The sequence below is a fragment of the Triplophysa rosa genome, linkage group LG25 (genome assembly GCF_024868665.1).
Source record: "Triplophysa rosa linkage group LG25, Trosa_1v2, whole genome shotgun sequence".
In the NCBI taxonomy this organism is placed as follows: domain Eukaryota; kingdom Metazoa; phylum Chordata; class Actinopteri; order Cypriniformes; family Nemacheilidae; genus Triplophysa; species Triplophysa rosa.
The window spans coordinates 13,394,371-13,406,119 of record NC_079914.1 but is presented as its reverse complement, the minus strand read 5'-3'; the positions used below and the strand labels follow the sequence as shown (position 1 = coordinate 13,406,119).

Here is an 11,749-nt window from a genome sequence, read left to right as displayed (position 1 = left end):
TCCATCACTCCGTCTCGTTGTGTTTTTTCAACTTTTTGTCAAAATAAAAATCAGTTATTGAGCAAGTACATAAAAAAATCTGTGTTTGAAAGTGTCTCCTTATCTTGGTAAAAGATAAGTATAATGATTTATAATTTGAGTTGTTGGGATTTTGGCGTAAATATCAGTTCGATTTCAGTACAAATAGATATGTAAAGTAAGCTGCAATTTTATGTTTCAAACAGAGATGGCGATAGAGAGGGCTAAAGTTACGGATTGCAGCTTTATTATAATAAAAAGAAAAACAATTGCATTAGAAATGATGAATTATTTTATATTAACAGTTTAATATATATAAATATGCATTAGAAAAGAAAAATGCATTATAAATGCTTTGTTTTAGTTTAATAGAATAGTTTAATTTGTATTGGCGAAAACTAAATTTACACAACCCTCCTAACAATAACAAATAATTTAATGATGACATTCATCAATGTATAATTGGTTGCACAAAAATACTGTCAGAATGCATTTAAGGATAAAAAAAATTGTTATACAAAAATACATTTTGAGTCTGTTTATACATCAGTTATAAAAATTACAAGTAGTTACAAAGCACTGAGTATCTTCTCAGACCTACAGTTACAAAACAAAAGAACAAATAAAATTTCTCCATTAACATGGGCCAGTAGCTCGCAACTCCTAATGCTTGCAAAAGAAAACGTCCAACTTTAATTTCCCAATCTTCAAAAATCTCAGTACTGCAGTCGTTTCTTGGCCATATACGCATTTGTTACCTGACTCATAATAACCAGAGCGCACAATGTTGGGCAAAGGGCTGCCAGGTACCAGACATACCCGCTCACATTACTGCTGAACCATGCAGAACACAATCCGAGAAACAGACTGATGCTGCCCAGCAGGTACGTCAGTAAACCTGAGGTGGCGTGGTAGCGCTTTAGTTTTGCCAGTGACCAGCCTTTGGCCAGTTTGGGATAAAGTAGAGAAACAGCTCCCAGAGACTGTAGCACGACAACAATCACAGTTACCAAACCGATCAAACTGTGCCATGATGTGAAGTGTGGCTTCCCATTGAGGTTCTTGTTGTAAGCGATGGTGATCAGACCCACAATGGAACAGAAGACACAGAGACACTGCAAAATCCAGTGTAGACGCCCTTTGGTTTTGTGCTTCAGCTTTCCAACAGGAGAGGAATGGGGATTGAACAGGAGAATGGCTTCGGTCATGAAGAAGGAGAACTGTGTTGAGAAACACAGATTCATCAGGTTAAATATAAATTTGATTTTCTATATTGAAGGTAGTTTATATGCTAAAGCTTTAAATCCTGTATGGATGTTTATCATGATACTTACAGCAAGGGTCATTAAGAACGGATGCCAGGAGAACAGACCTGTGTCAAATATAATGACTTATTTTGAAATGTACATTAAATTTTACGCATAATATGTATTAAGACCGAAGGAATACTCTCTTTAATACAAAGGAACGTTTTATTCATTATTTTACTTGGTTTTCTGAATTTATAATACCTTTATCTTAATTGCAAAGGAGAGCATAAAATAACATAAAAAGAACAATAAAAGGAAAATAACAATCAGATATACGATCAGATCGAATATAAAAAAAAAACATCCTCAAATTTGGTATTTTGGTATTCCCGAGTTTAAAAGATTTTACATTATAATACCTTTATGACGTCACTATAGTCCGTAAAAAGTGAAGCACCAGGACTTGTGTGCATAGACTAAGTAAAGAGCAAACATATGATAATAAGCCTATATTATTTTAAGAAGATAACGTATTTCTATGAACTGAATTCCTGAACAATAATTTCTCATTAAACGTCCTCGTGTGTTTTATTATACTCACTGGATCCAGGTTTGGACAGTACAGTTATGAAGCCAGTGAATACAGCACACAGCACATGTGTACAGATGCCGCACAATGTCCTGCTGTAGTTGTACAATTTAGGCTCCGATTCGTGACGCGACGACATTTTATTCTTCCGCTAGACACCTCACAAATGAAATAAAAAGGTTACAAATCGTCATATACAGGTAATTTACACACATATACAATCACATTAGTGATATACAATGAATCCATTTAAACTCCTTTCAAACTCTGATTCATTCGAGGCTTCCGCTTTCAAATCAACCTGTCAAGATAAAAGTCCTGTTACGTTTTCAAACCGAATCCTATGTACTTTAAACAGATTTGACACCAATTATAAACACGGCGTCTTTTTAAAATAGTTCCATTTAGGAATCACATGCATACGTACATTAAATGTAAGACTTTTGTTTGGTTTCCTTTAAAGTCAGTTATCTCCCTTACACGTTTAAGTGACTTTTATTTTGGCAATAGTTGTAAATAATTGATTCCAGATTTTCTCTGTTCTAGAAATTCCTGTGGTCATGCTGACGTGGGATTTCATGTATTTCCATTTCTTGACCTGGAGGGGTCAGACGTTTTTTCCTCTTTCCGGATTCCTGAATAAAAGCAAACCCTTACATCACAATTCATTGTTAAAAAAAATAAGAACTACTATTTTATATTACAAAAAAATAATGACACTAATTAATAAGTAAAAAATATTAAATAGTACATTTATTTTTTCTTGTGTGGGTATGTTAATTTATTCATATAATTGTTTATAATCTATAAAGAACATTTATAAATAATATTATTTATAATGAATAATTATAATTGCAAATTGATGGATCTAATATTCTATAATAGCCTATTATATAATTGGGGATTAGGGGATTTAAATATCTAAAATAGTTACCCATATTTAAAAGAGAACAGTACAGTGATTGTTCAGCGAAATATCGCGGTAATTGGAGAATCAGACATTCACAGCCAATTACTGGATTTTTGTCCTCTACAGAGCAGAATTCCTGCCCGTCCTGTGACTCGCTGGCCTTCAGCCAGAATGAATAGAGCACAAAAACCTTCTTATCTGCTACTGTGGGTCCCCATCCCATCCTGCAGATACGAAACATCCGCTTGATGTCTAGAACGGTCCCATGTTGAATCAAGTCCCACTGAGTTGTGCCAATTTGTATGTGTACGTGTTAACTTTCAACACTACACAATTATGCACAAATATATGAAAGAATAAATGACGATATTAAAGAATGCATTCGAAAATAATTGTATAAAACACCCATAATGCACCCACAGACAGAAATTCAGAATATAAACCCCGAGGGTTCGTTTCTAATCCCGCAGGAAATTATGTCTGCTCTAAATGGAGAGCGACATCTGAAGTAGGACGGATCACGCCAGATTAAGCGTTAATCTGTCTGGCGCGCAGGCGCAGAGCAGATCTGGTCGGAATGGACAAGGTGCGCGTGAGGATTGAGGAGATGAAACTATCGACCCGTGTTTCGAACCGTAACCGAAAGTGACGCGCACAGACACGATACGGAAAAACTGAAGCGGTTTGAGGAACAGCCCTGACTGCGAAGCTTCGTTTTTTGTACGAGTTTTTGATTCTAACGAGACATATTTTTCTTTGCTTGCGCAATCCAGTCGCGTCCTCTCCTCGCCGATACGCGCGATGCCCACAGATTACGCGTAATTTGAGATTTCGTGAGTTTACTTTTGAGAAATGTCAGGCGTTTCCAGTAGCCTGTACCTTTAAAATTCGTTTGAATCTTAATAAATTATTTGTTTCGGTTTAAGGTAAGTTGTTGCTCTTCTGAAACTTTGACAGGGATTGCAAATGCAAGTGAATCTTACAATCATCATTTAACCACTACTTATATCTGTACTTTTATGCAAATAAAAAAGTTAACGTTTGTTTACAGCACACCCACGTCAAATACGGTTAATACAATATCATACGTAATTTAGTATGTTTTGGGTCGTTTTACAGTATATATTTCTATTCTACTCTAGTGTGCATTGCTTACATGTGTGTATATTTATGCAATGTTTTGTTTATTTCTGTGATTTACATGCTTATTTGACGCTAAATATAGTAAAATGAATGTCACATTTTTCACATTCACTGTTTATTGTTAGTTTATCTTTAATTTATACATGAATTGCCTTATATACATGATTCTCTACTAATATTATATCTACATTTTATAAAATTAATATTTTAATTATTTTTTGTCTTATTCGAGTCTCATAAATCAACTGGACATTTTCACATTTATTATTTTTGTTTATTTATAATTATGAATAATATTTTATAAATTATTTTTAACTTATTTATATTTATCTACATATTTATTTATATGTGTATTCATTTTTTTGTGCATTATTTATTTGCTTTACATCTGTGACCCAGTTTTAAACCTTTGGGTTGTCAGGATTAGGACAGAAGCCAAATGAAGTGCATTACAACAGAGCTCTTCGCACACCCTTGGGTGACATTTCCTTCACATGAATACAGATTAGACTCCGTACAAATGTTGTCAAGTGCAAAAAAAGATCTGTTTGCCTCTATAAACCCGTCTGTAGGGGAATGTTGCTGCGTAAAGACTCTTTGTCCCATGCAAAGTAAATATTTCATCTCCTGCTGTACAAATATCAAGGGTGTCTCGAGAAAAAACGTATGCACAAAAAGGTCGTGTATAAAAAGCGCACACAATTTTATGATTTAAGGAGGGTAAAACATGTTAGTCGACTTTGAAGATTAGAGATGATCACTAAATATAATCTGATGTTATTTCTGTGTTTCTCCTTTAGATTAAGCCGGATGCCACGTAATTCCTGCTGTGAATATAAACTCATGAAAAACATCATCTCGTGCAGTATTCTTCAATGGCTGGATAAGTGTTACATGCTCAACTGAGCGATGCTGTGCATCTTACTTTCCCAAGATGGCCAAATGTGAGCTAATCGAACTACAGGACTTGACTCCAGATGACCGTATTGAGTTAGCGCCCCCGACTGGCCTTCCTCCCATCTCGGAGCACACTCTGGAGAGATGGGGCACGGAGAAGGCGGTGCGGATGGTGGGGGAGCGAGTGCGCTTGGAGGACCCCGATTGGTTGACGGGTACACCCGGACGGGTACACGACTTCCAGCCGAGCAGTCAGACACAGCTCAGCTGGTGCGACCTCTGCGGGGAGTTCATATGGGGCCTGTACAAACAGAGCCTTCGGTGCACACGTGAGTCTCAACTGGGTGTATTGACACATAACTGTGACCGACACACGGAAACCAGCGTTTCCACATGGATGACGTATGTCCTACAGTGTGTAAAGTGTTCGGAAAAGGAAGTTTATACAGGCAGATGGAGTGTTTACAGTATGTGTGTGTGTGTGTGTGTGTGTGTGTGTGTGTGTGTGTGTGTGTGTGTGTGTGTGTGTGTGTGTGTGTGTGTGTGTGTGTGTGTGTGTGTGTGTGTGTGTGTGTGTGTGTGTGTGTGTGTGTGTGTTTATTTTAATGTTGGATTGTGTTGTGGTTTTGTTGAGGGGAAATTTAAATTGCGTCACAAATCAATAAACAACAGCATTAGTTTATTTATGCAAAATGATTCACTGTCCAATTGAGTCGTGGGGTTCAAAACCCGTATATGACTCTTTCTAAAGAAGATATTTTGAGAAATGTCTCATTGGTTTTGTGTCCATGCAATGGAAGTATGGACCCCTCAATGGGGGTCAGTGTTGTTTGGTTACCAACATTCTTCAAAATATCTTCTTTTGTGTTGTGCAGATGGAAGAAAGTCACACAGGTTTGAAATGAGATGAGGTTGAATAAATGATGACAGAATTGTCCATTTTGGTGCGCTGAGAAGAACTTCCAATACTCCTAGGAACAAAAGTGAGGTTATGAAACCTCATGGTTTTGGTTTTGTCTCATCAGATTGTCAGTACACCTGTCACTACCGCTGTCAACCCTTCATTCAACTGGACTGCACCTTGACCTCTGACCTCATCTGCGACCAATCCAACTACTGCGAGGACACCATTGAGACGGACACGAATGTGGTAAGAAAACGATCACAGTGTTTGTTTGTGTGTGTGAGTCATACATTTCTTAAATCTTGTGTGTGTGTGTGTTCAAGTGTGTGTGTTATGTGTGCGCATACATTAAAGTTAAATCGTAATTTGTTTTTCCGCCCCTGTCGTCTGTTGCTGGAGGTAGTTTTGTAAATCAGCATGCCATATGTCAGCATGGCTCATTTTATTGCCGTCCTCCACACACTGTGCCACGCGCAATTTACGACAGCACCGGTGGAGGAGAGGTTGCCTAGCAACTGCACAAAAAAAGCATCTGCCGGCTTTTTAACATGTAAACAATAAGTGCATGTGCGCTGTTTTGACTTTACGGTTTAATATCAGTACTTTTTTTTCTAGGTTTTTAAAGATATTTGAAACTTATAAGAGACATGATTTAATTCTTGTGTTTGTGTTGTGTATAATTTATTTATATGGAATAATTCAGGGCAATAATCACAGTGACGATCTTTGTGTAAGCACAGATTCTCTATTGATTTTATGTAAGCGAGTCTTTCTTGAGTAATCATGTGAAAGTGATACGGGTGGGAGGGGATGACAGCTGGGTGAATTAACTAATCAGCTCTGAAAGTCAATGGTGCTTCACAATGAACCTTTCACCTAATTACAAATGTGCAAATTATTTTAAAATCTCATTTGGCTCGTTCTCTACTTGTAATCCTTTTGAATACAAGCAACACTTTTCCCAGCTGCACACTTTACAGAGGCAGTGAGCCTTAGGAGCCCCTAATTCTATTTTAGGCACCGTGGTTGACGTGTGTGTTTTAGTATTTTAGAATAAAATGTTACAATCCATAAAAATAATAACAACATTAATAACAATAATTATATAATATATACTTCAATAATTACTGTATATATTTTTAGTGTTATTTTTATATTTTAATTATTTGTCGTATTTTATGTCATTTTCTAAAAAGCAATCTATTATAAAACAAGAATAAAATGTTACAGTTAATCAAAATAATAACAGCATTAATAATAATAAATTCTTCAATAATTACTGTATATATTTCTAGTATTATTTTTTATATTTTAATTATTTGTCGTATTTTATGTCCCAAGAATTTTCTAAAAAGCAATCTATTATAAAACAAGAATAAAATGTTACAGTTAATCAAAATAATAACAGCATTAATAATAATAAATTCTTCAATAATTACTGTATATATTTCTAGTATTATTTTTTATCTTTTAATTATTTGTCGTATTTTATGTCCCAAGCATTTTTTTAAAAGCAATCTATTATAAAACAAGAATAAAATGTAAAAATTAATAACAACATCAACACTACTACTACTGATAATAATAATTTATTTATTTTATTTTTAACATTTTAATTCTTTGTCATATTTTATGCCCAAAGCGTTTTTAAAAAGCAATCTAAATGCCAATTTCACTCGGGAGGGGGAGAGGTCCGTTTTGAATGGAGGGAGGAGCCCACGTGCAGTAACTTCAATTCAGGGGGCGGAGTAAACGGAAGGGTGGGGTTTCAAGTCACGCCTAACGGTTGCATCCTTATTGCACGAGGTCGGTCAGACAGCCACATCATCCACAGCCTCAGACACATCCGCTCGATTTATTCCCGGTGTGATTCAGTTCGGCGCTATAATGACGGACTGCGAGTGGTTCGACATGACGTGGGGCAGCAGCGCGAGCAGCGGATACTGCAGCCAGAGCGACTCCGAGCACGAGTTCGAGCAGTTCTACACCGCGCGCACGTCACTCAGAAAGACCAAAAAACGCAAAGATAAAGTAAGACAAGAGTTGATATATTAGCAAACGCATTCTGAAGTATACGGTTAAGTTATGTTGTAGTTTGGAGGGACTCTGTAGTTTTTGGTACGAGATAGTACAAGTAACGGAAATCTAGTGTTACTTTCGGTTCGGTTTTCCAAAAGCGCGTGTGCGCAACTACGCATGCGCGAGTTTTCAAACGACGCTTTTCCATTTCTAAACTTCAGAATTAATATTTTTTTTAACACTTTTATTCTTACAGTTTTAAATAGTTATTTCACGAATTCAACAATGTTTTACAGTTTTTATTCAATTTTATATTAGAGTTAATTAAAAAGAACGGTTTAGGAAGTGTGTGTGGGGGGGGTCATGGGACTATGAATGACAGTAATGAAGTCATGCTGAGCATCACTATAGTCTGATTAAGCAAGCAAAGGAGCCCTACAGCCTTATTATGGTGTATTCTTAGTATACACATTCCAAAAGGGGTCCAGATTTATTTTGTTAATTTATTTTTAGTATGTTACACGAGTTAAACCGTTTCGGGTTAAGGATAATGAAATTCTATTGCACAACATAAGCTTTAGCACATTCATTTTCTTTATGAACTGTGTCTATATTAAATGTATTTAATGAATAAACGAATCATGTAGTTAGTACAATGTTTTAATTTCATCAACTTGAATTGTTGCTACGAATTGAGCGCTACTCACAATGCATATTGTTTCAGGGCAGCTTCACAAAGAATAGTGTCTTACAACTCCCACCCCCCACCCCCAGTGAGTAAGACAATGACAATAATGCAAGCAATTCCCAAAATGTGCAAGAAGATCAGGAAGAAGCTTTAAGAGGAACCAAGACATTTTGTGGGGGGTGAAACGCAGGCAACACATTGACAAATATCGGGAAAATATTGCACATTTTGAAGTTAATATGAATCTTGTATTCGGAGAAATTCCATGCGTCTTAGTGTGCGTGTATGAGTGTGTTTATAACATTGTGTGTGTGTTCCCACTTCCTGTCTGTTTTTTGTTTTTTATGAGGGAGGGGTTTCCTGTGGCCTCTGTCTGATGAGCTGAGGTTAAAGGCATCCAGCTGTAACTAATAGTGTATCTGAAGACTGCAAATGAAATCCTGTACTTGCGCAACTTGCTGTTACTATTAATAAAAGTAACTTAACCGCAACGAAATCAGCTTGTTAAGTACTTAAAGGGACAGTTCACCCAAAAATGTAAATTCTGTCATCATTTACTCACCCTCATGTAATTTCTTACCTGTATAAACAGAGGAAGATATTTGGAAGAATGTTAGCAATTTTCACTTCAGGGACATCATTGACTACCATAGTAGGAAAATTAAATGGTAGTCACATGTGCCCCAGAACTGTTTGTTTTCTTAAATTCCTCAAAATATCTAATTTTGTGTTCAACAGAACAAAAAAAAATGTTTTTTTTCCTACTATGGTAGTGGATGATGTCCCAGAACTGAAAATCACTAACGTTCATCCAAATATCTTTCTCTGTGTTCAACAGAACAAATAAATATATACAGGTTTGAAACAACCTTAGGGTGAGTAAAAGATGACAGAATTTTCATTTTGGGGTGAACTATCCCTTTAAATCCGAAACCCTCCAGGTTTATGTCATGTAATGAAAAGGGATTTTCAAAGAACTATTTGTCTGATCTGCCTTCTGTCCAAATGTTCTTTAGAATCAGCCAATGTGAGTTTCTAAAGGTTTATTGTGACCCCCTAGTGGTCATATGTTGTATAACACACGCGTCTCTCTGTCCTACAGGATGAACAAGTAGACTGGAGGAAGCAGGAGCTCTCCAGCAGTGAAATACAGCAGAAGGTGAAGGAATACAACGCTCAGGTCAACAGTAACCTCTTCATGGTTTTGGTAAGTTTCATTAAAAATATAACCTTTTGTGGGTGTTTTTTTTTTAGTGTTTTAATGTCTTGCTGTTTTTTTCAGAACCGTGATGGTTCGTACACTGGCTTCATTAAGGTACAGTTTAAGCTGGCCCGGCCCGTGTCCATCCCGCCCCCGCGGAGCGCATCCTCGTCTTCTCGGGACGGCGGCTGTCGGGAGGACAAAGCACTGAAGCATCGCACGTCGTTTTACCTGCCCAGAGATACAGTCAAACACCTGCACATCAGCTCCAAAACCCGTGCCAGAGATGTGATAGAAGCCCTGCTGAAGAAGTTCACCGTGGTGGACAACCCGGCCAAGTACTCGCTGTTTGAACGCAGCGAGCGACAAAATCAAGGTGTGATGTTTAAACGTTTGTCTATTTTTGTGCACGTTTTTGTGTGTTGTTCCATTTTTTTTACAAATGATTTCTTGAATGCGTTTGTAGTGTATCTGAGGAAGCTAGCAGATGATGCACGTCCGCTTTTTCTGCGTCTGTGCGCCGGACCCAACGAGAAAGTCCTCAGTCTGGTTCTTAAAGAGAATGAAACGGGGGAAGTTAATGTAAGTTTAAAACATACTGATGGGAAACAAATGCGTAGTTATTTTTTTTCAAGCACTATATCTTTAAGACGATCGTGTTGACATTCTTGTCCCTTTTCGCAGTGGGACGCGTTCAGTTTTCCCGAACTGCAGAACTTCCTGCGCATACTGGAGCGAGAGGAAGAGGACTACGTGCGGCAGATTGTGAAGCGCTACGCCCTGGCGCGAGAAAAGATGAAAGACGCCATGAAGGACCTCGGTACGCCGGGCTGAAACGTACACTGGCTGCTGTTCTTACCTCGAAAAAGGGAAACGTACATGCTCATCCCAGAGCGGTTTGAGTACAAAGAGTGTGTGAAAGACCCCTCAGTCCGCTGGGACATGACAGGGGTGGGAAATGCAGTGCGAGTGTGACTGTTGTGCGTATGAGGAGCGTATGCAGACTTTACACTGAATGTAATACTGCTGTCGTAGCTGGACTCGGTGGAATGGCTGCTGTGGTGGAGTGACGTCTTTACTGTTTGACTGTGGTGAATGAAACAATGCAGAGTTCTCTTACAGAGTATTTTGAGAGGAATATAAATGAAATATTATTTTATTGTATTAACTGTTTGAGTCGACATTACAAGATGTAGTGACAATTATATAATTCATGTCATCAGAAATGCAATATCTTTGTATACATATTTGCTGTTGATTCCTTGGAATGATAAATAAAAATTATAATATTTTCCTCATTGATGTGATTTGTTTTATGTTATAAATGAATTAGAATTTTTATGACAAGTAGAAGATTCACCTTACTGTGATTCAGTGGTTATAGTAGGTATTTGTAAATAGTCTGATATTTAATTTATAAATAAAAATAAATAGAGTCGTAAAATGAAAGCAGTGATCGGAATGTCAGTTAGTGTGCAGATTAACACAACTGTTTAAATTGCATTATATTTTGTGAAGGTTATTTTTGTCTTGGCTTTCATATTTGAGCTGTTTACTTTAAAATAACGTAAAAAATATTGTAACACTGTTAATGACAAGTACATATCATAACAAGTACAAGAATATATCTAGTAATTGCAAACGACTTGAACCAGTAATGGAAATTCAGTGGTTAAAAATCTGTATCAAATTAGTAAAAAACGAACTTTTATTATATCCTTGCTCCGCTCACGGATGCAGTAACATGTATTTCCGGTTTCTGTAGAAGCTGCTCAGCGTATGTGCATTAACTGTGATCTTTGACGGCTCGTTTTTTATTTTAAATATTCAATAAATCCCAGCAAACCGGCTATAATCTGCATTATTTCTGCTGCTTCGCTTTATTTAATACCAAGAGTCTCTATGTAAGTAAATGTCATTATTATAAACAGCGTAAATATTGTGTTTTAAACAGATAGAGAAGGACATTATACTACTGTTAGCCGCACTAGCATAAAAGCTTCATGAATAAAAAAAGTAAAATAACAATAATTATTAAACGTTATTTGGATATTGACACATCATTTAATATTTAGTAATAAAATGGTGTCTTGCGGTTTTATTTAGAGTAAAACGATCTGTCATATTTTA

At 36.7% G+C, this 11,749-nt stretch overlaps 3 protein-coding genes across 5 annotated transcripts in view; 2 read left to right on the top strand and 1 right to left on the bottom strand.

Annotated features, from left to right (window-relative positions):
- Window positions 1-263: 263 nt before the first annotated feature.
- On the bottom strand, window positions 264-2,199 carry LOC130548888 (transmembrane reductase CYB561D2). 2 transcript variants are annotated; one of them, XM_057325935.1, is made up of 4 exons: window positions 1,870-1,975; window positions 1,688-1,744; window positions 1,353-1,390; window positions 264-1,238 (listed from the first exon to the last, which is right to left on the bottom strand). In XM_057325935.1, exons 3-4 carry the CDS (start codon window positions 1,362-1,364, stop codon window positions 735-737), a joined length of 516 nt encoding a protein of 171 aa, XP_057181918.1. In that variant the 5' UTR covers window positions 1,365-1,390; window positions 1,688-1,744; window positions 1,870-1,975; the 3' UTR covers window positions 264-734. The 2 variants fall into 2 exon arrangements, with proteins under 2 accessions (XP_057181918.1, XP_057181917.1); XM_057325934.1 differs by lacking the exon at window positions 1,688-1,744 and having other exon boundaries at window positions 1,870-2,199.
- Window positions 2,200-3,312: 1,113 nt separating this feature from the next.
- rassf1 (Ras association domain family member 1) lies at window positions 3,313-10,911 on the top strand. 2 transcript variants are annotated; one of them, XM_057326379.1, is made up of 7 exons: window positions 3,313-3,693; window positions 4,711-5,136; window positions 5,833-5,957; window positions 9,521-9,625; window positions 9,701-9,995; window positions 10,086-10,201; window positions 10,304-10,911. In XM_057326379.1, the coding sequence occupies exons 2-7, from the start codon at window positions 4,845-4,847 to the stop codon at window positions 10,451-10,453; spliced, it is 1,083 nt and encodes a 360-aa protein (XP_057182362.1). In that variant the 5' UTR covers window positions 3,313-3,693; window positions 4,711-4,844; the 3' UTR covers window positions 10,454-10,911. The 2 variants fall into 2 exon arrangements, with proteins under 2 accessions (XP_057182362.1, XP_057182363.1); XM_057326380.1 differs by lacking the exons at window positions 3,313-3,693; window positions 4,711-5,136; window positions 5,833-5,957 and adding an exon at window positions 7,393-7,742.
- Window positions 10,912-11,373: 462 nt separating this feature from the next.
- tusc2b (tumor suppressor 2, mitochondrial calcium regulator b) overlaps window positions 11,374-11,749 on the top strand; it is a 2,335-nt gene continuing 1,959 nt past the window's right edge. The window contains exon 1 of the mRNA XM_057325866.1: window positions 11,374-11,523. The gene's annotated coding sequence lies outside the window, so the exon portion shown is untranslated. The remainder of the gene's footprint in view (window positions 11,524-11,749) is intronic.

Bases quoted from the DNA above. Each gene is read 5' to 3' on its own strand.
- LOC130548888 (XM_057325934.1), bottom strand. From the start codon at position 1,996: ATGTCGTCGCGTCACGAATCGGAGCCTAAATTGTACAACTACAGCAGG. The intron at 1,391-1,869 runs GTGAGTATAATA...TATTTGACACAG, and splicing joins ACTGTCCAAACCTGGATCCA to GTCTGTTCTCCTGGCATCCG. The intron at 1,239-1,352 runs GTAAGTATCATG...TTCTCAACACAG, and splicing joins CGTTCTTAATGACCCTTGCT to TTCTCCTTCTTCATGACCGA.
- rassf1 (XM_057326379.1), top strand. From the start codon at position 4,845: ATGGCCAAATGTGAGCTAATCGAACTACAGGACTTGACTCCAGATGAC. The intron at 9,626-9,700 runs GTAAGTTTCATT...TGTTTTTTTCAG, and splicing joins GTAACCTCTTCATGGTTTTG to AACCGTGATGGTTCGTACAC. The intron at 10,202-10,303 runs GTAAGTTTAAAA...CCCTTTTCGCAG, and splicing joins ATGAAACGGGGGAAGTTAAT to TGGGACGCGTTCAGTTTTCC.